The 25,502-nt window shown below is 44.7% G+C and overlaps 1 protein-coding gene across 1 annotated transcript in view; it reads right to left on the reverse strand.

The window, feature by feature from the left end:
* The window catches only part of LOC136843727 (short/branched chain specific acyl-CoA dehydrogenase, mitochondrial), a 180,052-nt gene that overhangs the window by 150,993 nt on the left and 3,557 nt on the right, over positions 1 to 25,502 (reverse strand). The window contains exon 2 of the mRNA XM_067112362.1: positions 7,062 to 7,224. Coding sequence (XP_066968463.1) covers positions 7,062 to 7,224 — 163 coding nt within the window. The remainder of the gene's footprint in view (positions 1 to 7,061; positions 7,225 to 25,502) is intronic.

Below are 25,502 nucleotides of genomic sequence, written 5' to 3' on the forward strand. Positions count from 1 at the left end.
TGCAAATATTACGACAACGAGACGAAAGAATTTCTGAGATGTTGGCCGAGTTACAGCGCAGAGCGTAAGGAAAATGTTTTTTTTCAAAAATTCACCATAAATCGAAATATTGTGCTAGAGACTTCCAATTTATTGCAAAATGAAGGTAAACAATTGAATATTACTAGAATGTAAGAGTTTTAGCTTACAATTGTGTTTTTTTACCATTTCGGTCGAGTTAAAGTTGACCGAAGGTTGAAATTTTGGCAGTTATCGTGATTTATGTGAAAATATTTGAAAACTGATAAAAGCTACAACCATGAGCTATCTTCTGTTGTATTCTACATGAAATTGCGCACATTTTCATATATAAAAGTTTATGTAACGACTAATGTAAAACGATGCAAACATTACGACAACATGACGAAAGAATTTCTGAGATGTTCGGCCGAGTTACCGCGTGCAGACGTAAGGAAAAAATTTTTTTTTTCAGAAATTCACCATAAATCGAAATATTGTGCTAGAGACTTCCAGTTTCTTGCAAAATGAAGGTACATGATTGAATATTACTAGAATGTAAGAGTTTTAGCTTATAATTGCGTTTTTTTACCATTTCGGTCGAGTTAAAGTTGACCGAAGGTTGAAATTTTGGCAGTTATCGTGATTTATATGAAAATATTTCAAAACTGATAAAAGCTACAACCATGAGTTATTTTCTGTTGTATTCTACATGGAATTGCGCACATTTCCATATATAAAAATTTATGTAACGACTAATATAAAACAGTGCAAACATTACGACAACGTGACGAAGGAATTTCTGGCGCGGACATAAGGAAAAAGTTTTTTTCAAAAATTCACCATAAATCGAAATATTGTGCTAGACACTTCCAATTGGTTGCAAAATGAAGGTAAATGATTGAATATTACTAGAATGTAAGAGTTTTAGCTTACAATTGCGTTTTTTGACCATTTCAGTCGAGTCAAAGTTGACCAAAGGTTGAAATTTTGGCAGTTATCGTGATTTATATGAAAATATTTCAAAACTGATAAAAGCTACAACCATGAGTTATTTTCTGTTGTATTGTAAATGAAATTGCGCACATTTTCATATATAAAACTTTATGTAACGGCTAATATAGAACAGTGCAAAAATTACGACAAAATGACGAAAGAATTTATGAAATTTTCGGCTGAGTTACCATGCGGGCGTAAGAAAAAATTTTTTTTCAAAAATTCACCATAAATCGAAATATTGTGCTAGAGACTTCCAATTTGTTGCAAAATGAAGGTACATGATTGAATATTACTAGAATGTAAGAGTTTTAGCTTACAATTGCGTTTTTCGACCATTTCGGTTGAGTCAAAGTTGACCGAAGGTTGAAATTTTTTGTAGTCGACGTTTGCTACGTCCACTCAGCATTCAACAGACAATTTTAGTCGACGTTTGCTACGTCCAACAGGCGTTTAAGGGTTAATATAACACTGTTCTTTTACAGGTATTCCTTCCTCCCTCCTTCACTTTCCTCTTCAAGGGAGTGGTGTGACGTTTAATGATGAATTGACCTGTGTGTATTCATTGACATTTTTATGATTTGAATGACATATGAATTATTTCTGTATTTCCTTAAATTATTGGGTGACTATGATTTGGACCTTATTTCTTTAGAAGATTTTCATAGTTATGTTGAATCATTCGATTTCATTCTTCGTTTTTTTTAAGTAATTTTCGATATTTTCTTGTCAATAAAGGTTTAGTTTTGTACCTAGTATCCCATTCCAGTAGTCCTTAGAATTTTGTTAGGGAAAGGAATAACTTATGATGTCGGCTCACGCTATCACACAATATCTTGGGAAAAGCGAGATACCAACCTCTGTTCTTAAAACGGAGACTTTAATAAAGTATAGGCCTCAGGATCGGCCTATTACAGTTTATATATATATATATATATATATATATATATATATATATATATATATATATATATATATATATATATATATAATATATGCTTAAAAAATCTCAGTAGATGCACGTGACTTCAGTGTATAAGCGAATCCCACTGGAAAATGACAGGCAGAAGTTCAGTACCAACCGCTTTCACATTTATTAACACATCATCGGGGCACAAATGAGACACATATAATGAAAGTATTCTAAATTTAAGTCTCGGTTTGTTTAAACTTGATGCCTTCATAATTAAAAAAGTTGATGATAAATAAATGCAAAATTAATATTCATTTTTATACATGTTCCTGCAATGTGAATGGTAAAGAAGCTTCTCCCAGCAAAGAAAGACAAGGAAGTCTGCGACCTGCCCAACAGTAGCTCCGACTGGAGAGATACCCCATCCACGACACCAACCACAGAAGATGGACCACTTTCCCTGGTATACCACTGCGGAGGATCGTTTGAGGTATCCGTCCATCTCCTTTACTGTGCGACGTGAAAAACCTCTCGCTCGCAGGAGATGGTGGATAACCTCCGGCTGTGAAGACACAGGGACTGCATTGCCAGGTGATACCGCTTGACGCGGGGTTGACAACAGGCTGGGCCAAGGGTGGATCTCTCTCGGCACCTCAGACAGAAGAGCTAGCAAGTCAGGATACCAAATGGCCTGGGGCCATTTGGGTGCCACCAGAATCATTCTGAGATTCAGAGTGATCATCACTTGGCTGATCACTCTGCAAAGACAGAACGGAGAAAAGGCGTAGATGTCAAGATTGTCCCAAGGGTGCTGGAATGCATCCTCTGCAGCAGCCCATGGGTCTGACATGACTGAGCAGAAGACCTAAAGTTTCCTGTTGTGCCAGGTGGCAAACAGATCGATGACTGGATGACCCCACAGGTCGAACAGCCTTTGCGCAACTTCCGGGTGAAGGGACCATTCTGTTCCGATCACCTGATTCTGGCGGCTGAGCTTGTCTGCCACAACATTCCTCTTACCTGGAACATACCTGGCTGACAGCTCTGCCGAGTGAGCCAGTGCCCACTCGTGCACCTGCATCGTCAACTGGTGGAGCGGGAGGGACACTAGACAACCCCCCCTGCCTGTTGATGTATGCCACTACAGTACTGCGGTATTGTTGCTCATTAGTACCACGGAGTGTCCCATCACTCGATCCCGGAACTCTTGGAGATCCAGGAAGGCTGCCTTGAGTTCCAGGATATTGATGTGAAGGTGCTTGTCATCTCCGTGCCACACTCCCGAAGTAAGCAACTCCTCTAGGTGTGCGCCCCATCCCTCAGTCAATGCGTTCAAGAACAGAAGCATATCCGGAGGGGGAGTATGCAGGCATACTCCTATTAAGAGGTTCCTGTCGTCCATCCACCAGTCTAGATCCTCTCTCACCTCCTTGGAAAGAGGGATGAGAAAGGACTAGGGGTTTCGGGACTGGGACCAATACTCCTTTAGTCTCCAGTGTAGAGACCGAAGGTGACAGCGCCCATGAGGGACCAGCTTCTCCAATGACGACAGGTGAGCGATGACGACTTGCCACTGCCAAGATGGCTGTTCCTGTTGAGACAGAAACAGCTGTGCCACCTTCCTGAACTTGCTGATACGAGAGTCCAAGGGAGCCCAAGGGAAAGACTTTTGCTGCTACCATATGCCCAGGTACTTTATCCTCTGCTTGGAGATGAGATCCAACTTCTCAAGATTTACTACGATCCCAAGATCACGGCAAAACTTGAGGAGCTGATCCCTGTCCTGTAGCAATTGCAAGTGGGAACTTGCCAGCACCAGCCAGTCATCGAGATACCTCAGCAGACGTATTCCGTGCGAATGGGCCCAAGCTGACACTAGAGAAAACTCTCGTGAACATTTGGGGAGCGGTCGAGAGCCCAAAACAGAGTGCCCTGAACTGGAAGACCGACTCCCTGAGGATAAAGCGGAGGTACTTGCGAGAGGACAGATGAATGGGTATTTGGAAATACGCATCCCTCAAGTCCACCATAAGCATGAAGTCGTTCTCCCCGATGGAAGCAAGCAAGGATTGTGCCGTCTCCATTGTGAACCGAGCCTGGTGAATGAAACGGTTCAGGGGAGAGAGGTCTATGACCGGTCTCCAACCCCCTGTGGCTTTCTCTATGAGAAAGACTCGGCTGTAAAAGCCTGGGGACCGATCTGACACGACTTCCACAGCACCTTTGCTCAGCACGGCTTGCACTTCTTGAATTAGTGCCATGTCCTTCGAAGATCCAGGAACGTAGGTGTGGAGACGGACTGGCGTGATTGTGAGGGGTGGCCGAGACTCGAAGGGTAGTAGATATCCCTCCCGAAGGACATCCACTATCCAGGTCTCGGCTCCGTATTGCTGCCATGTTGCCCAATGGCACAACAAGCAACCCCCCCACCATCGGCATTGGGGGGGAACACTGCCCCTAGCGTTTCCCCTTCTTCTTCTTCCCCTTGCTCCCTTTACCAGACTGGAAAGCAGGTTGAAAGGGGGTGAAAGCCCACCATTTCCAGAGGAACAAGAAGGTTGGGTGTTCCCATGGGAACCCTTCAAAGACTGGGAGTTATTAGGGACCAAGGAAGAGCTAGCCTGACCCAAAGGCAGGGCCACACCACAGTGGGAAGCAAAGACCCAGAGGTCTTCGCCATTGCCTGGTGGACAAGGTGGTTGCTGTCATTGGCCAGACGCTTGTCCACCGCAGTATCCATCAACTCTCTTGGGAAGAGAGAGGTAGAACCCAGCAACAGTCCGTTCCACAGCGTCTGCCCTTAGAAATGGACTTCTTCGGCACAGCAGAGGGAGTGCAAACTGAGGTCTGCATGCCCTTGGCTCCTGATAAGACTGACCCAGGGGTCAACGAATCTGTTCCCTTGCCCGCGGGCTGGGAAGAGCCGATGAGAGATCCCACTGCCTTCCCTGTGGAAGGAGGCAGTCCCTAGGAAGTCTTGGGGCGAGACTTCTTTTGGGGGGGGGGGGGGACAGGCTTCTTCTTCTTTGGCTGGTGAGCCTCAGGAGAAGAAGAGGTTGTGGATGGCGAAGACAATGAAGACAACGACACCTTCCTAGATCTATTCTTCGACTTCTTTGTCATCTTCTTCAGGATGTGTGTCAGGTCCCCCATCCAGGAGGGAGCAGCCAGGGGAGCCAGGGAAGCAGGCGCAACCCGAGCAGCAGGGACATCGGTGATTGGGCCAGCAGCTACTGGGGCAGGAGGAGCAGCGCAGGAGCCAGGCGCATGGGTAGAGGGCATGGGTGGAGCAAGAGCAGGAGCCAGGAAATCCAGGAACAGGAACCGGAGTCAGAAACGAGCGTGGGTCGGCAACAGCAAGGACAGCAGGAGCAGGTACTGAGATATAAGGCACCGATGATGTGACCATACTGGAGGAGCCAGGCAGAGATAACGGGGCCAGGAAGCCAGGAGGCAGCGGCATGGCATGGAGCAAGGCAGGCGCGGCTGATACCTGGATGCCCAGGTGCGATGCGACAGTCACAGGCAGCTTGGCAAATGACGTCATGGTGATGGTTGACGTGGTGGAAGTGGCAGCTGCTTGGGCCGTCACAGGAGCTCCAGACAGATGAGAAATCAGGCCATCCAATGATGGAGCGACAGGTGGACCGAGGTGCAGCCAGGTAGATGTGAGGTCAGTAACCTGCCCCCCGAGAGAAGCCTCCACCACCAGACCTGAAGGCAAAGTTGGGTCAAAAGAAGAAGCCTCTACTTGCTCCAGGGGAAAAAATTCACCCCTGGAGCAAGGAGAGGCCCCAGAGAGGATGTCATGATCATCTGCTCCCCCACGGCCTTCCACACCCGACGAAGCGAGTGAAGAAGGAGAAGGGGAGTCCTCACCCTAAGGAGAGGCAGCAAGAAGGGGAAGCTTGCTGGGAAGGAGAAACAATCCCAAAGGGTTAGCCATCAGGGGCATATAACCCTCAGATGATGTCTTGGCGGGCTTCCTTTGGTACGGTATCCTCCCCTTAAACTTCACCCATTGCTTGGCAGACCAGGAACAACGCTCCGAGCAAGGAGAGTTGCGGTAACACACACATCCTCTGCAGGTGGAACAAAGGGCATGTCGGTCCATATCAATATGTGAGCGGAAGCTACTGCACTTCTTCCCTCCCACCCCAGGACATACACGCTGGGGGGAAGGAGGGCTTATGGGGCTTATCAATATTCACTGTAAGAAACAAAACAAGAAAGATCCCACTGGAAAAACAGCTCAATGGCAGTCAGGGAAGAGAGCGAAAAACTCATATGCAGCGCACGACGGCCGAAAGCAAATTGGAATGTTTACATCTGGGCAGGCAGTACTCCTGCTCCTGGACAGAAGTTAACTGCTTAACCACCTTGCTCGAAAGTTCAATGCCCATTTCCAGTTTTGCTGAATTCCTAATGTGTAAAGGACTGACGGTTTGTATATCGTGTCAGAACAAATCCGGTCTCCAACTAGCAAATTCAAGAACAAAGCTGCCAAAGACAATCGGTATTGACTCAAGCGTCGGCAGAAACATAAAAACAAGTATTTGCCAAGTACGTAGTTCCTGATACTCTCATTAATGGGTGACACCAGTCACCTGCACTAAACTGTGAGGCGCTAACTCTTAGCTAAGTAATTACTGGGTAAGTTACTTATATAAAATGATGATTTTTACAACTACTAATAAATGTCATCTATTTTTCTGCAAAAATTTATAGTAAAACAGGATATACTGCCTTGGAATGTCTCTAGAATCCCAAGTAGGGGTACTTATTAAAAGCTTTACTGTAAATTCTCTAATTACTCTTAATTTATGATGTGAAATATATTTTGCTCTATATATATTATGATATGAAATTCGGTAGGATAAAGTTCCAATTCTTAATGTCAAAATATATCCAAGGAACAAATTAAGGAGATAATTGGGCTCCAAATCTAGGGTTCTGGCCTGATACTACAATTATTGGGTTACTTAAAATCCTAAAGAAAAGCCTGAGAAAGAATGTGAGAATTTCATCATTCTGCATCAGCCTGAACTGTAAAATCCTAACACTATAAAGATGTAAGTTACAACAGTATCACATAGATCACAGATGTCAGGTTTAAACAACTGGCAAACAGAAAAACAAGCAATCAATAAAATACCTGTTTCTTTCATGATTGCTTCTTCATCCGACAACACTGTCAATGGCAAGTGGCTTGTAAGATTTATCCCCTCTAGTTGAGATGCAGTCTGTTGATAGCATGGTCCAACCCCAGCTGCAGAGTGAAGAAGGCGTGGTTTCATCCATAACTGCCTCACTGGGGCCTACAGTAAAGCCAAAATCAGTGAGGTTTAACGACAAACAAATTCAGGATGACAGGCATACTTTACATTTGTACAAAACAAATAATTGTTAAGTACAGGCAACCCCATCATGACTGAATCAACTTACAACCAACATTAATTTCAATCAAATGTAAGTTCATTACTGTAAAAATTTTCGAAAAAATGACATTTTTATGATAAAATAGTTTTATATATACTTACCAAGTAATTACATAGCTATGGTTTCCTAACCTACGGCAGCTTAGAAATTCAAAATTCGCGCGGTGGCGCTGTTATCGTTAGTGTGTAGGTGATAACGTCACGCCACCATCCGGGACTCGAGGAAACAAACCAGCGGAAAGCTCAATTCGTTTTATGCTCTTATGTCCACGCAAGGGGAGGAGGGCGGGCTCCAATCATGTAATTACTTGGTAAGTATATATAAAACTTTATTTTATCATAAAAATGTCATTTTTATATAAGTAACTTACCAAGTAATTACATAGCTGATTCTACATTGAAAGGAGGTGGGAAAGAGCATGGACATATTCTACTCCAAAAGTAATGCATTTGGACCAGAAAGGTCGCTAACATTGAATAAATGTTTGTTGTTTCCTTACCTGTTAAGAGAGCTGCTGCAGGAAGGTACTGCCTCTGGTGGGCGCTTCTCTCAACTTGTAGTGGACGTGGCAGTATAGCCAAGGGTCGCCACTACATTAGTGGGAAACTCTGCAGCGGAGGAAGTACACCGTATGCTGACAAAGTTTTAAAAGATGCCCTTGCCCTGGGCGAAGACCAGAATACAAAATGAAAACACTGTCACCTACACCACAGAGTAAAACCATAACACCCAACCGTTATCAAAGATAAAGTACGAACTGGTGGGTACTCCAGGTACAATGTACCCCCAGGCTTCCCAACGACTCAAAACCTTAAGTCAAGGCGAGTGGATAGCAAAGGAACAGATAGATTCCTCATGCTTCCTCTCCCAGCACCATGCCAGCCACAGATAAAGGTCCTAAAGTGCTACAATTTTCAAAAACAGTTTCTATGTCCTTGAGGTAGTGAGAGGCCAATATGGACTTGCATCTCCAGAACGTCGACTGTAGGATTGAAGAAAAGACAAGTTGTGTTTAAAGCGAGGGAAGTTGCTACTGCCTAATTTCGTGAGCTTTAACCTTAAGTAGAGGAAAAGCTTCTCCTGGATCTGAGAGTGGGCTTCTAATATTAATTCTCTCTGAAAAAAGGATATGGCATTTTTGGAGAGCGGGAGAACTGGGTTTTTAACGGAGCACCAGAGGTTGCTCGAAGGCCCTCTAATCTTCTCCGTCCTCTGAAGATAGTACCTGAGGGACCTCACTGGGAAAAGGAGTCTTTCTTCTTCCTCAGTTCCTAATATATCCATAAGGTTCTTGATGACAAAGGACCTAGGCCAGGGTTTAGAGGGGTCCTCGTTCTTTGCTAGGAAACCAAGAGAAAAGGAGCAGACTGCGTCTCCTTGTGCAAAGCCTATTCTTTTGTCTATTGCTTGTAATTCGCTAACACGTTTGGCACTAGCGAGAGCCGTTAAAAAGAGTCTTTTTCGTGAGATTCCTGCGGGAAACAGAACGAAGAGGTTCGAATTGAGGACCTGAGAGCCACTTCAGTACAACGTCTAAGTTCCAAGAGACATTGGTAGAACTATCTTTTTTGGACGTATTGAAGGATTTGATCAGGTCGGTGATATCTTGATTAGAAGATAGGTCCATTCCTCTGTGCTTAAAAACTGAGCTGAGCATCGACCTATACCCTTTGATGGTAGAGGTCAACAGTTTCTTGACGGACTTTAGAAAAATAAAAAAACCAGTTATTTGGCTTATAGATGTTTCAGAAGAAGAGACCTTGTGGTGGCTGCACCACCTTCTGAAGTCTGTCCATTTTGATTGGTAGAGCTTTGTAGAAGAAGTTCGTCTGCATTTTGCAATTGCCTCTGCAGCTTGTCTCGAAAATCCTTTTGCTCTGACAAGACGCTTGACAGTCTGAAGCCTGTCAGAGCCAGAGCGGATAATCTTTGGTGGAATCTGAGAAAGTGGGGTTGTCTGAGCAGAGACCGTTTTTGTGGAAGTAGTCTTGGGTAGTCTACCAGAAGGCGAATCAAGTCTGGAAACCACTCCTTGTTCGGCCAAAATGGGGCTACAAGGGTCATGGAGGTGTTCTGATGCGTTGACAGCATGTTGATTACTTCCTGATCATTCCGAAGGGAGGGAAGGCGTACACATCTAAGCTTGTCCAATCCAAAAGCATTGCATCTGTGCTCCATGCTAGAGGATCCGGGACCGGAGAGCAAAAGAGGGACGACGGTGGTTTCTAGACGTCGCAAAAAGATCCACTGTGGGTTTGCCCCACAGTTTCCAAAGGTTGTCGCAGACTACTGGATTTAAGGTCCATTCGGTTGGAAGGACCCGTTTGAGGCGGCTTAATTCGTCCGCAATCACGTTCATCCTCCCTTGAATGAACCGGGTGACAAGAGAGAGACTGCTCTCTTCTGCCCACAGAAGGAGATCCTTCGCTGTCTCGTACAGGGAAAAGGAATGAGTGCCCCCCTGTTTGCGAATATATGCAAGAGCTGTGGTGTTGTCCGCGTGTACTACAATCTTCTTGCCGTGGACCAGATCTGAGAAGTATAGAAGGCCCAAGTGAATCGCTCGCAGTTCCTTTATGTTGATGTGAGCATTCTTTTGTTCTGTAGTCCAAGTTCCGGAGACTTCCCGACCTTCCAGAAGCGCGCCCCAGCCTAGGTCGGAGGCATCTGAATAAAATTGAAGGTCTGGATGTACTGGGAGAAGAGACTTCCCTTCCCGAAGTTTTTTTTTTCGCACGACCACCACTGGAGATCCTCTTTGATTTCCGACGTAATCTGGAAGATGAAAGAGTCTGGTTGGGTTTTCCTGCACCAATTCGCTTTGAGGAAAAACTGAAGTGGTCTCATGTGCAGTTTGCCTAGATTTACAAACTGCTCTACTGAAGCAAGGGTCCCCAGAAGACTCATCCACTGCACTGCCGAGCAGGAAGGAAGAGCAAGGAACTGACTGACAGTCTGAAGGCAGTTTGCAACTCTTCTGGGCGACAGAAAAGCCCGAAAAGTCTGAGAGTTCAGTATCATCCCTAAATAGGGAATCTCCTGGAATGGAATCAGAAGGAATTTCTTTTTGTTTATGAGGATGCCTAACTCCTGTGTCAGGCAAAGAGTTCTTTTCAAGTCCTCCGCGCACTTTTCCTTTGACGACGCGCAGAGAAGCCAATCGTGTAGATATAAGTTGATGTTGATTCCCAGAAGGTGAAGCCAATTCCCCAGAGGAGCAAGGATTCGGGTGAAAACTTGAGGAGCCGTCGATAAACCGAAGCATAGGGCCCGGAATTGAAGTATCCTGTTCTGAAAAACGAAGCGTAGAAATTTCTGCGAGTCTGGATGAACAGGAACGTGAAAGTACGCATCCTGCATATCCAGGGTGACCATCCAGTCCCCCTGTTGTAGTGAGGACATGACAGAGCGAACAGTCTCTATGTGAAACCTCGTCTTCAGTACGAAGAGATTCAAAGCACTTACATCCAGAACGGGCTTCCAGCCCCCCGAGGCCTTTGGAACCACAAAAAGGCAATTGTAGAAACCTTCTGAGTGGGGCTCTAGGACTTCTTCCACCACTCCTTTGGAAAGAAGGAGTTCGACTTCTTGACAGAGGGCCAAAAACTTCATGGAACCTTTTGAGTATGCTGTCAAGGCGATAGGAGATGTAGTTAAGGGAAAGGAATGGAGTAGCCCTCTTTGAGAACCCTGATCACCCAGGGGTCTGCTCCTCTGTTCTCCCATTCCTTCCAGAAAAGTAGAAGTCTGGCTCCTACCTGGGCGCGGAGGACTAACTTTTTACGTCTTGGGGTTGGATTTGAAGGAAGACCTCTTGATGGACTTCGTAGGAGGTCGGAAGTTTGATCTAGGTCGAGGCTGGGTCGTAATTCTCCCTCCACGAAAGGGTTGAGGCTGAAGAGGGGAGAATGATCTAGATGAGGAAGGCACAGGCTCCTTAGGACGTCTAGTGGACTGAGTCAACAAGTCAGAGGTGGACTTGCTCTGTAGCTCTAAAAGAATATCTTTCACTATATCTTGAGGAAAGAGGTGAGACTTGTCTAAGGCAGCGAAGAGTAGAGCTGACTTCTGCGTCGGTGAGACTCATTTCGAGGTGAATGAACACCAGAGCTCCCTCTTCTTAAGGACACCCATAGAAAACAGGGAGGCAAGTTCCAAAGAGCCATCTCTAATTGCTCTGTCTGAGCATGAAATAACTCCAAGCCAATCAGAGGCAAGAACTTCAGCTAAATCCGGGCAGTCTTCAATCTTACTCCCTAGTGCCCCGATGGCCCAATCAAGGAAACTAAAGTTCTCAAACACCTTAAAAATATTCTTGATAAGGTGGTCTAGTTCAGCTGAGGAAAACATTATCTTGGCCAACAATAAAGCCTTTCTACGGGATGAATCCACTAGACCAGAGAAGTCCCCTTGGGAGGAGGCAGAAACTCCCAAGGAAGAAGCTTCCCCGGTGGCATAATAAAAGTATCTCATCTTCAACAATTTGCTGGGCAGAAAGGCGAAAGTCGCTTTGCCCTGTTCTCTCTTAGCAGTCAGCCAGGCATGAACTTCTTTGAGAGCTTTCTTCGAGGAGGAGGAAAGAACAAGCTTGGGTAGTCTGGCACTTTCCGATGGATGCTTTTTCATGAGGTAGGTAGAAGCTGGAGAAGTAGGTGGAGGAGGCTTGAAGAAGTCTGGGTAATTCTCCAAGAGGAAACGAAGGAGAGACGAGTAGGAAGAAGAGGGAACTGTATCCTGAACAATCTCTTCTTCCTCCGAAGAGATAGGAGACAATGATTTGTCCTTGGACTCTGGAGCAGACGCAGAATTCTTCAAAAGACCCACAAGCTCGGTCAATTGGCGCTTAAGTGGGGCTAAAGAATCTTCCTGGACCGATGAAGAAGGCGGAATAGCCGACGAAGGTGCATTGGTTCCAAAAGAAGAAGCTAGGAATTCGGTTGTGGGGATTGGAAGTTCGGGAGTTGGCAGAGCTGAAATCTGGCACGAGACGGCAAGCACGGGGCGCTCATTGGCAGAAATCTGGCGAATATCGGCGGGCGCCGGGCGCTCAATGGCGGAAATCTGGTGAATATCGGCAGGCGCCGGGCGCTCATTGGCGGAATTCTGGTGTGAGTCGGCGGGCACCAGGCACTCACCCGTGGAAGTCTGGCGCGAGTCGGCGGGCGCTTGGCGCTCGGAAGAAGATGAGCGCTTCGAACGCTTATAGCGCCCAGGACTGTCTTCAAAAAAATAAGCAGGCGAAACAGGCTGGACTTGAAAGCTGCAGGAAGGTTGAGGGCTAGTCTCTCTCAGTCTCTTGACAGCCAGGGGAGAAGAATCGCTAACATTCGCATGTCTCTTGAGTGGGCGCGAAGAAGAAGAGTAGCGATATGGCTTCTGGCGTGGACTGGAAGAATCCGAATCAGAAAGTCGATGCACAGGAACGCCTTTCCAATAGCGTTTAGTCGAAGCCTGGGAGCACACGTCAGGCTCGACGGAGGGGGCGACTGCCCGTGGGCAAACCCCGCCAGCTTCCCTTGGACCTCCGGTGTGTCTTCTCCCCGGTGCGGGGGAGCGGGACAGTGACCTTCGTCTAGGAGCACTGGTGGGACGGACAGCCACCTCCTCAATATTCACAGCACTATCACTTCTCACTGCACTGTCAACACTTACATTTTTTTCCATTAGAGATTTAATAGCTGACCTCATTTCCATGATGGTACTAGATAATACAGTAAATTTCTGATCAAACCTAGATTCGAGGCTGGCAATGGCACTAAGAGCGGAATCATGGAAACCTGGAGCAGGAGCAGATGGTAGAGTAGGAGGAGTTAGGGTAGGAGAAGGAGGAGGAATTGGAGGAGAGATAGTTCCGTCATCCCCTACATTATCCAAAGGAATGGACTCTGCATTAGCCCTACTTTCAGCCCTAATGGCTGCTTTCCTCTTCTTATCCTTTCTAATTTGTCTAGATGAGATTTCAATGTTTTCCATTTCTTATCCTCCTAATCCTGACACTCTATGCAAATATCCTTACTACACTCTTGCCCCCTACATTTAATGCATTTTGTATGAGAATCGTATGAAAGCTTAGTTAGCCTAGTCCTACAACCCTCGGAACAAAAGCGAATACTAGATGAACTGGAATCCGACATCGTTAACTAAATAAACTAAAGTTAACTCGAACAACAATTCAAAACAATGAAAGCACGCCACAAAGCAACAAATTCTGAGTACTTCACCAAAATTCATGCAAAACCAAGCCGAAAGGCGAAGAAGCAGCTGCGTGAAAACTTCCGATGTTAACCGGAAGCCGGCAGAAAATGAATTGAGCTTTCCACTGGTTTGTTTCCTCGAGTCCCGGATGGTGGCGGGACGTTATCACCTACACACTAACGATAACAGCACCACCGCACGAATTTTGAATTTCTAAGCTGCCGTACGTTAGGGAACCATAGCTATGTAATTATTTGGTAAGTTACTTATATAAAAAATCAGCTTTGCCTATAAAATCTAAAAGCCACTGTGCAAAAATAAAAAGAACTGATAATTACAGGGTAACAATAAAAAACTTATAATGAACACATAAGTAATAAATGAATAGCACAGCTAATACTATGTGCACCTTACATGCAGTTTCCTGACTTAGATCAAACTGCCAGAGACTGAAACTAGTCATAAATATAGGGCAGTTTGAAAGACAAAATCACAGTTTTTTAAAGTAAATATGACATTTTTAAAATAAAATAGTTTTATTTATACTTACTTACCAAATAATTACATAGCCATAGTTTCTACTTTACACAGCAGCTCAAAATTCGAAATTCGCGGTAGCGCTCTTTTGTTTTGGGTGTAGGTATACTGCCCCGCCCACTATCAGGGAAGAATAGGTACAACGTAGCTAAAGAGCTCAATTCATTTATGCTCTATGTCCATGAGGGGGAGGCAGGAGGGCTCTGATCATGTAATTATTTGGTAAGTATATATAAAACTTCATTTTATTATAAAAATGTCATTTCTGTATAAGTAACTTACCAAATAATTACATAGCTGAATCCCACATTGATTGGAGTGGGATGAATGAACATATACTACCCCAAAAAGACTCTGATATGGAGAAGAATTTGGAATAGAAAGTTAGCTAGCATCTTGAAATGCCTGTTGTAACCTTACCTGGTGAGGGAGCAACGGCAGACGGGTACTGCCTCTGGTCATAGCTCCTCTCGACCTGTTGCGGCGTGGCGGTAGAGCCAAGGGTCGCCTCTACTTGAGTGGGTGCTTTGCAACGTAGGATGTCAATCACAGGTTGTCAAAGCTTACAATCCAAAAGGGTCACATAAATACTGTGTGGATATGCCCTTGCTCTGGGCGCAGTACAATAGAACAACAAAGACCAGATAAAATCAACCTACACAATCATGAAATTTTAGCCAAAACCATAAAATACAGATTGGCGACACTCATGACTTAGTGTTCACCAGACTTCCCAAGAAGTGCAGCTATCCTTATTCAAGGAGAGTGGATAGAGGAAAAAGAAGGTGTTCCTCTTATCCTTTATCCCCCAATACCATGCCAGCTGTGAAGAACAGACCTAAAGTACTGCATTTTTCGTACACTGTTTCAATATCCTGTAAGTAAAACATCGCAAACACTGACCTGCACCTCCAAAATGTTGTTTGCAAAATTGAAGAGAGAGACAGATTACGTTTGAAAACCAAAGATGTCGCCACGGCTCTTATTTCATGAGCCTTTACTTAACATAAGGGCAGTAAACCATCTTGAACTCTCGAATGTGCTTCCGATATCACGGATCTTAAAAAGAATGATAATGCATTCTTGGACAAAGGATGGCTGGGGTCTTTCACAGAACACCAAAGATTTGAGGCCATACCTCTAAGGTTTTTGGTTCTTTCAAGGTATACTCTCAGGCTCTTACAGGACAGAGGACTTTCTCCTGATCGGATGGACTAAGTACTTCAGACAGGCTCGTGATTGAAAAGGAGCGAGGCCAAGGGTTAGTCGGATCTTCATTCTTGGCCAAAAAATCCAAAATCTGTGAGTATACAGCATTGCCTTGTGAGAAACCCACCCTTTTATCAATGGCATGAAGCTCACTGGCTCTCTTGGCTGTAGTCAGTGCCATCAAAAATAAGGTCTTTTTCGTCAGATTCCAAAGTGATGATGAATATGACATTTTCATAATAAAGTTTTAAGTATACTTACCCAGCAGTTACATTCCTATTGTTTCAAAACTGAACGGCAACTAGAATTCAAAATTTGCGCCAGCAGAAACAAAAAACAATATGGTGGAGGAGTGAGGAACTACTTCAACAAAAAACTTCAGTCATTTATGCCCTACATTCATGAGAGGGGAGGAGGGAAGGCTTTGATCATGTAACTGCTGGGTAAGTATACTTAAAACTTTATTTTATTTTGACAATGTCATTTTTAAGTATGTAACTTACCCAGCAATTACATTGCTGATTCCCACACTAAAGGAGGCAGGACCATGAATAAATAGAACTCTAATTAAGTTTGTGTTAACCTTCTTTTACTGGGTAAAAGAAAAGTTGTAAGTTCCTTACCAGTGAGCGATCCATACTAATTCTGCCCCTTAAATGTGGAGCCCTTCTTAACTGCTAAACGTGGTGAGGGAGCCATGGGATGTCTACAGTAAGTATATTATCCTTGTGACCTAGAAGGGTTCATAGGACACCAAGGATGACCAAACACATGGCCCTGCTCAGGGCAAAATACCAACCAAAGCACATAAAACCAATCGATGGGTATCACCACTAGCCTACACCAAAATTAAACCCCTTAAAAAACTAATGACTTAGAGGTACTCCTAAACGCACAGCACAATCTACCCCCAGAATTCCCAGCAAACTCCAAAACCTGCGTAAAGAAGAGGACACTAAGGAAGTATGAACTTCCTTATTACCTTCACCCAATACCGTGCCAGCCACTACGAAAGGACCTAGGGTACTGCAATTATCGTATGGTGTCTCCATATCTCGTAGATAATGCGAGGCAAGCATTGACCTACGCCTCCAAAAGGTTGCTTGTACAATAGAAGAAAGAGAAAAATTGCGTCTGAAGGCCTGAGAGGTCGCAACTGCTTGTACTTCATGCATTTTAACTTTCAAACCACGGTACTCTGCATCATCCAAATTGTCACGGGCCTCCATTATTACACTCCGAATAAAGAAAGCCAACGCGTTTTTTGAGAGGGGTCGAGAAGGATTCTTAACAGAGCACCAGAGATGGTCCAAGTTACCTCTAATAGACTTGGTCGCTTGAATATAGAACTTGAGAGCTCTAACGGGGCATAAGAGTCTCTCCTCTTCTCTGTCAACTACATCTGTCAGATTACGAATCTCGAACAACCATGGCCAAGGCCTGGACAGGGTTTCATTCTTGGCCATAAAACCCATATTAAAGGAACTGATAGCGTTTCCAATTGCAAAACCTACTTTTTTGAGGCATGCACTTCACTTACCTTCTTCGCTATAGCTAAGGCTACTAAAAATAGCGTCTTTTTCATCACCTCCCTCAAAGACGCTGTATTGAGAGGTTGTAATCTATCACTCCTAAGCCACTTCAGAACCATGTCCAAGTTCCAGCCTATTAATCTTGGTCCTTCCATCCTCTCCTTATTGAAGGAATTAATTAAATCTGACAAATCTTTGTCACCAGACAAATCTAGACCACGGTGTCGAAACACCGAGCCCAACATAGCCCTGTACCCTTAATGGTAGAGGTAGATAATAGCTTCGTCTTCTTCAAGTACAAGAAAAAATCAGCCACTTGCGCTAAAGATGTCTTAGAAGAAGAGATTCCCTCTCTCCTGCACCAGTCTCTAAAAAAATTCCACTTGGCCTGGTATACATTTGAAGAAGACCTCTTTCTACATTCTGAGATGGCTTCTAAAGCTTGCTGAGAAAATCCCTTGTCTCTGAGGAGACAGTTGATAGTCTGAATGCGGTTAGCGCTAGACCTGACAGACTCTCGTGGAACTTTCTTACGTGAGGCTGCCTGATTAGATCCTTCCTTTGAGGTAGAAGCCTTGGATAATCTGTCAGAAGTTCCAGCAGATCTTGGAACCATTCCCTTGATGGGCAAAATGGGGCGATCAGTCATTTTGACGTTCTTGTATGTCCTGAGTTTGTTCAACACTTGCCCGACTATCTTGAATGCCGGGAAGGCGTAAACATCGAGGTTCTCCCAGTTCTGAACCATGGCACCTGTAGCCCAAGCCTGATGGTCCGGAATTGAAAAACAATAAATTGGAAGTCTGTTGTTCTTGGCTGTGGCAAACAGGTCTACCAGAAGAGTCGCCCAACACTTCCATATTTGTCGACATACCAAGGGGTGCAAAGTCCATTCCATCGAGATCACTTGCTTCTTGCGACTGAGCAAGTCTGCCCTTACATTTAGTTTCCCTTGAACAAACCTTATCAGTACTTGCGTCTGATTTTGCTTCAGCCACAATAGCAGAATTCTCGTTGCCTCGCAAAGGGAGAACGAGTGGGTGCCTCCTTGTTTCCGAATATATGACAGAGCTGTTAGATTGTCTGAATGGACTACTACTACCTTCCCTCTGATCTGTTCTGCAAATTCTGTCAACCCTAGATGTACAGCTACCAATTCTTTCATGTTAATATGCCATTTCTGTTGGCTTTTGCTCCAAACTCCTGACGTCTCTATCCCCTAGAACCGCACTCCATCCCTGGTCAGATGCGCCTGAAAAGAATGTTAGGTTGGGGTTCAACAGAGCTAGAGACTTTCCTTCCATCAATCTTTCTCTTGACAGCCACCAAAACAGATCCTTCTTGATTTCCTCAGAAATCTCGAAAACGATGGAATCCAGAAATTCTTTCCACTGCCTCTTCGCTTTCAGATAAAATTGTAGTGGCCTCATGTGGAAGCGCCCCAGATCCACGAACATCTCTAGGGAAGACAACGTCTCCAGAAGGGTCATCCATTCGTTCGCAGAGCAAGTTCTGAGAGCCAGAAACTTCAAAACTTTTTGAAGGCAAGAATCGACTCTTTGAGCCGATGGAGAAGCCCGAAAATTCACTGCATCTATCTGAATTCCCAAATACACTGTCTTCTGAGAAGGGATCAGACACGACTTCTGATGGTTGATCAGAAGACCTAACTCCTCTGCTAATCTTAAAGTCACTTGAAGACCCTCTGTGCACTTGGCTAGAGTCCCCGACTGAAGAAGCCAGTCGTTGAGATAAAGAGATATCCTGATCCCCTGTTGATGAAGCCACTTCGAAAATGTGGCTAGAATCCTGGTGAAAACTTGAGGTGCTGTCGAAAGGCCGAAACAGAGAACCTGAAACTGGAAAACTTGGTTCCCAAATACAAAACATAGATACTTCTGAGACTCTTGATGTATCGGGACATGGAAATATGCGTCCTGCATATCCACCGTTACCATCCAATCTCCCTGTCTGATGGATGATAGAACCGTGTTGTTGGTCACCATGCAGAATTCTGTCCATTTTACAAACTTGTTTAACGCGCTGACATCCAACACAGGTCTCCAACCCCAGAAGCTTTGGGAACTGAAAACAGGTGATTGTAGAAGCCCAGAGAGCTCAGATCTTCCACTGCTTCTACAGCTCTCTTGTCTAACAGGGCCTCTTCGGAAAGCGCCATGGATTTCTTTGAATCGCCCAAGTAAGCCATCAAAGATATCGGTACCCTTGAAAGGGGGGCTGAACCACAAAAGGAATACGATAGCCCCTTCTCAGAGTCTCCACAACCCAGCTCTCTGCTCCTATCTCTCTCCAACATCTCCAAAACAGTAGAAGTCTTGCTCCCACCGGTGCACAGAGGATGTGCTTCTCACTTCTTGTTGGAAGACTAGGGAACTTAATTGATCTAAGAATCTAAGAGGGACCCTTGTTCTTCCTCTAGAATAAGCCAATCCTCTATAATCTCCTCTACCTCGAAACGGCACTCCACGCGAAGATGAAGAGGCAGAAGACGACGACGAAGTCGGATGTACAACTGGCAAAGCAACAGAAGTCTCTCTTGGTGTTTTGGAGGATTGAGCCAGTATATAATTATTGTTTGAAACTGTTAATTACTGTTTGGGTTTAATTGGACAGTTTGTGTATTAAGGTATTTCTGTTGTTGTGGGTTATTAAGGAAGAGGTGTAAATGACCAGTTATGACTAGTTGAGTTTGTATATTACTTGCTGTCGATTGTCAATGATTATTTAAGATGTTCTCTTGGAGAGTGGGGAGTATGGGCAGTTAGTTGAAGTCCAGCCCTGTAGGAGATTATTACCTCTCCATCAAAGGATTGTTGTGTGTCTGTATCCATTATATATATATTATTTTTTTAAGTAAAGAAGAAGAGAAAAAACCAAGTCTGTGTTTCTTTGCTGCTTCAGCCAGTAAATCCTGTGTAGATTTCTTCTGAAGAGCCAAAGAAATCTCCACTAATGGCTCCTCTGGAAACAGGTTCTTCTTATTAAGAGGTCCAAACAACAAGGCCAACCTCTGAATTCTTGACGCTCCCTTCGTAAGGAAAGAACACCATAATTCTCTCTTTTTAAGGACGCCTAAAGAAAACATAGCAGTCAGCCTTTAGTTCCTCGCTGGGTGAGCGGGTTCCGTTCTCAGCTACCACTCAGTTGGTCGCGAGTTCGAATCTCCGACCGGCCAGTGAAGAACAAGAGGAATTTGTTTCTGGTGATAGAAATTCATTTCCCGCTATAATGTGGTTCGGATTCCACAATAAGCTGTAGGTCCCGTTGCTAGGTAACCAATTGGTTCTTAGCCACGTAAAAATAAATCTAATCCTTCGGGCCAGCCCTAGGAGAGCTGTTAATCAGCTCAGTGGTCTGGTTAAACTAAGATATACTTAACTTAGTCCTGAAGCAGCGTCAATAACTCCTTGATCTAAAATGTTAAGGACTTCTGATACATCCGTAAATGTCTCCTCATCCAAAGAAGAACATGCAGAAATCTTGCGGCCCAACATTCCAATGGACCAGTCCAAAAAAACTGACCACCTCAAAAATACGAAAGATGTGCTTCAATAGGTGATCCAGTTCGAGGGTAGAAAACATAACCTCCGCCGAATTAAAAGCTGAACGTCTCGAAGCGGCGATAAGCTCTGAAAAGTCTCCCTGGGAGGAGGCAGCAACTCCCAAAGAGAAGGTTTCCCTGGACTTGTAGCAGAGTTGTCTCCGAGATGTCAGTCTGGAGGGAGGAAAACAGAAGAGAGTCTTGCCCTGCTCTCTCTTCTTAAGGAGCCAGGGATCGTTCCCTTTTAGTGCTTTCCGCGCCGAAAAAGACAAAACAGTCTTCGTACATTGTGAAGCATTCTTCTTCCAATCCCTCGAGAGAGAGGAGTCTGGAGAGGAAGGTGCTACATGAGAGAACGAATCCGGAAAACTCTCAACAAAGAATTTCAAAAGCTTCTTGTAAGCGGTGGAATTGTGACTCTCCTGTTCTATTTCCTCATCACCTTCTTCATCTGCTTCTTCGTCCGAATGTGTAGGGGAAACAACTACCAGAGAACGAGTCTTGTTCTGAGTGGGTTGCATAAAACCTAAAATCTTATCCAACTTCACTTGAATGGAAATTGCCGAAAGGTCCTGAACTTCCTGCTCGGAAATACGTGTTGGAGAACCCGAGCGTCTGGCAGACGAGAGGCGAGTTGGCACCAACGAACAAGTAAAAGCTTCAGGCGCAAGAATGCGCTTCTCCTGATACTGGCGCTCACGTGCTACCTCCCCTTCATCATCCAGTCAAAACGACTGTTTTTGCGCCTCCATATCAAGCGAAATCCTCTTACTCTTCTTAGCAGAGATTAATCAGCGCCTTGGAGCCAACTCCGGTGCTCCCTCACTGTCTTGGGAAGGCAAAAAAAACCTCCGGAGCCTCCCACCAACTACAACCAGGGGAAGGAGAAGCATGAACAAGCATTCGCTTCTTAGGTACTGCCTCAGGTGAGACACTGTGAGACCTTTTAAGCAGGCGAGACTTGCCCAAAGAAGACCATTGGCGCCTGGGTGAAGAATTCTCCCAAACTCGATAGGTTCGCAAACTCCTCTCTGGAGATGCCTTTCCAATGGCGCTCCTTAGCGGTCTGGGAGTCAACATCAGATCCACCTGAGGGGGCGACTACCCGGGAGCAGACCCCGCTCGCCTCCCTTGGGCCTCCAGTATGCTTCCTCCCAGGGGATGGGGAATCTAGCAGGGACCTTTGCCTAGGAGCACGAGCAGGCCAAGTAGCCACCTCCTCCACTTCACAAACACTAGGCTAACAGTCGTCACTTTATCCTCCAAGGATTTTACAGAAGATCCCAACTTCTCAACAGCTTGAAGCATTAACGAAAATTTCACGTTCATACGGGCTTCGAGGCTGGTAACGGCATCAGGTTCAGGTGAACGGAAACCAGGTGAAGGAACAGGTTGATTAGCAGGAGGGGTGTTAATGAGAGAAATGGGAAGTTCATGATCATGATTACCTACTTCCTTAGAGGAAGCTCTAATTGCAGCTTTCCGCTTCCTATCAGAATCTAACTTTTTCATCCTACTTGAATAAATCTTCCATTTCCCTTCATCCCAATCTCTACATTCATCACGTGTCAAATCTGGGTTTCAGTCCTGACCCCTACAAGCTGCGCAAACAGTATGTGTATCATAAATCTCTTTAGCCAACCTACTTTTGCACCCTTTGCTGCAAACTCCAAATGCCCTGTTCTTACCTGAGCTCAAGTTTGACATACTGCAAAGAAAAAAGGGTAGATCAAATAACACAAACCAGAAATGATGTAACTGCTTGTCCTAACCAAATATTGAGACCTTTGTTGGCCGAGTCGGTTGAGCTTCAGACCGTCATTCGATGGGCCGGAGTTCAATTCCCGCAGCCGGCTGATGAAGAGTTAGAGGAATTTATTTCTGGTGATAGAAATTCATTTCTCGCTATAATGTGGTTCGGATTCCACAATAAGCTGTAGGTCCCGTTGCTAAGTAACCAATTGGTTCTTAGCCACGTAAAATAAGTCTAATCCTTCGGGCCAGCCCTAGGAGAGCTGTTAATCAGCTCAGTGGTCTGGTAAAACTAAGGTATACTTAACTTAACCAAATATTGAAGACAAAACACTAAGTACATCACCAAATTCTAATAACATAACAGAATATTCCTGAATTCTAGCAGCTGCTGCAAACAGGTGTGTACAACATAAGCCAGCAGAAACGACTGAAGTTTTGTGTTAAGGTAGCTCCTCACTCCTCCACCAGTGGGTAGAGGGGGTATCTCCTAGCCGCCATATTGTTTTTTGTTTTTGCTGGCGCAAATTTTGAAATCTAGTTGCCGTTCGGTTTTGAAACAATAGCAATGTAACTACTGGGTAAGTTACATACTTAAACTCAAGGGTTCCAACAGGGGTCCTGGCAGCCATTTAAGGACCATGTCCAAGTTTCAAGCGATTCCAGAGAGTTTTGCTTGCTTACTGGTATTAAAATGTTTCATTAAATCGCTGATGTCTTGGTTTGAAGACAGGTCTTCTCCTCTATGTTTAAATACTGAGCTCAGCATCGCTCTGTAACCCTTGATGGTAGATGTTGAGAGTCCTTTCGCAGTTTAAGATATAATAGAAAATCTGCGATTTGGGCTACAGACGTTTGAGAAGAGGATATATTTCGCTCCCGGCACCACTTCCGAAAAACTGCTCACTTGGCTTGGTAGACTGCAGAAGAAGATTGTTGCCTACACTTAGCAATAGCCTCTCCAGCCTTTCTTGAAAATCCTTTCGCTCTGACAAGCTCCCTGACAGTCTGAAGCCTGTCAGAGCCAGAGTGGATAACCTTTGATGGAATCAGAGAAAATGTGGCTGTTTGAGAAGATTTCTCTCCTGCGGAAGTAGGCTTGGGAAGTCCGTCAAAAGGCCTAACAGATTGGGGAACCACTCCTTGTGTGGCCAAAACAGAGCAACTAAGGTCACTGACACGTTGTTGTGTGTGTTAAACTTTTTCAACACTTCTCTCACCATGCTGAAAGGTGGGAAGGCGTAAAGGTTGAGGTTCGACCAGTCCTGCAGCATGGCATCCGTCGCCCATGCTTGCGGATCTGGAGCTGGGAAGCAATACAGTGGAAGACGATGGTTCCTTGACGTCGCGAACAGGTCTATCAACGGCTTTCCCCACAGCTTTCACAGGTCAGTGCACACCTGTGGATAGAGCGTCCACTCCGTCGGTAGAACCTGTTTGCCACATCTGCAAGGACGTTCATCCTCTCCTAAATGAAGCGGGTTACTAATTGGATCTCGTTGCCCACAGAATAAAATCCTTTGTTGCTTCATAGAGCGTAAAAGAATGAGTTCCTCCTTGATTCTTGATTTAAGCCAGGGAGGTCACACTGTCCGAATGCACCGCTACTGCCTTGTTGAAGGTTTGCGTTGCAAAATGCTGAAGTGCAAGATGAATCGCTATTAATTCCTTTACGTTGATGTGATTTCTTTCGGAAGGAGACCAAGTTCCTGAAACCTCCATATCGTTGAGAAGGGCTCCCCAAACCAGTTCCGAAGCGTCTGAGTATAACATCAGGTCGGGGTTTGTTGGAGCCAGAGACTTTATTTTCCCTGTTGCAAAATGACCTTTTATAATAAAATAAAGTTTTATATATACTTACCAAGTAATTACATAGCTACAGTTTCCACTTAACTGCAACTTAAATTCAAAATTTCTCAGGTAGTGCTTCAGTATAGTTTGTGTAGGTGATCAGCCCGTCCCACTAACGGAATATTGGAACGACCTAGCAAACAGTTCTCATTCGTTTTATGCCTTATGACCATCATAGGAGAGGAGGGTGGACTTCGATTCTGTAATTACTTGTTAAGTATATATAAAACTTTATTTTATTAGAAAAATGTCATATTTATATAAGTATCTTACAAGTAATTACATAGCTGAATCCCACATTGACAGAAGGTGGGATACATGGACATAGTATTCTACTCCAAAAACATTAAGTCATGTAATGAATTTGAAATAGAAAAGTTGCTAGCATTGAATACAAAACTTGTCGTTCCTTATTAGTTAAGTGAGCCTACAGTATAAAACTGCAACTGGTTGATGCTCAACTTAACCTGTAGCGGTATGGTGGCAGAGGATGTCCTGATCGTCCGCTCACCCACGGCCCTCCACATCCAACGAAGCAAGTGAGGAAGGGGAGGGGGAGTCCTCACCCGAGGGAGAGGCAGCAAGAAGGGGAAGCTTGCTGGGAGGGAGAAACGATCCTGACGGGCTTCCTTCGGTACTGTCTCCTCCCCTCAAACTTCGCCCACTGCTTGGCAGACGAGGAACAACACTCAAGAGCACAGAGAATTATGAGAACACAGGTCCTCTGCAGGTGGGGCAAGGCATGTGGGTCCATATCTACACGTGAGTAGAAGCTATTGCGCTTCTTCCCTCCCACCCCAGGACATACACGCTGGGGGAAAGGAGGGCTTACAGGGTTTATCAACATTCATATTGATAGCAAAGGAAAAAACAATAAAGATCCCACCAGGAAAACAGCTCAACAGCGGTCAGGGCAGAGAGCGAGAAACACATCTGCTGCACAAAACAGCCGAAAGCAAATCAGAATGTTTACATCCAAGCAGGCGGTACTCACGTCTCCCGGACGGTAGTTAACTGCCTAACCACCTTGTTCGAAAGTTTAACGGGTGTTTTCAGCTCTGCTGAAAGTAATTCCTAATGTAAAGGACTGACAGTTTATATGTGTCGGAACAAATGTAGGTTGCGCTAACTACAAATGAGAGAGAGAGATAACCGCTGTCCCTACATAAGAGAGTGAAATTTTTTATGAATTATTACACAGAGAGAGAGAGAGAGAGAGAGAGAGAGAGAGAGAGAGAGAGAGAGAGAGAGAGAGAGAGAGAGAGAGAGAGAGAATTAGCAGGAAACCTCTGACTCGCTAATCAGCAACACTCCCCCTTCTTGTCATGTTAAATCGACATGTCTGACAGCTTTGCCTTCGAGCTTCAAACAAAAGATGAGGGAAAGATATTTGTTTGTTTAATATACGTATCACATACGAATTTTGTAATTACAGTTATATTATTATTATTACAGTATTATTATTATTACTATTATTATTAACCAGACAAAAACTTCTTTCAGTTTTCTTCTGAAAATG

The sequence above is a fragment of the Macrobrachium rosenbergii genome, chromosome 12, assembly GCF_040412425.1.
Source record: "Macrobrachium rosenbergii isolate ZJJX-2024 chromosome 12, ASM4041242v1, whole genome shotgun sequence".
Taxonomy (NCBI): domain Eukaryota; kingdom Metazoa; phylum Arthropoda; class Malacostraca; order Decapoda; family Palaemonidae; genus Macrobrachium; species Macrobrachium rosenbergii.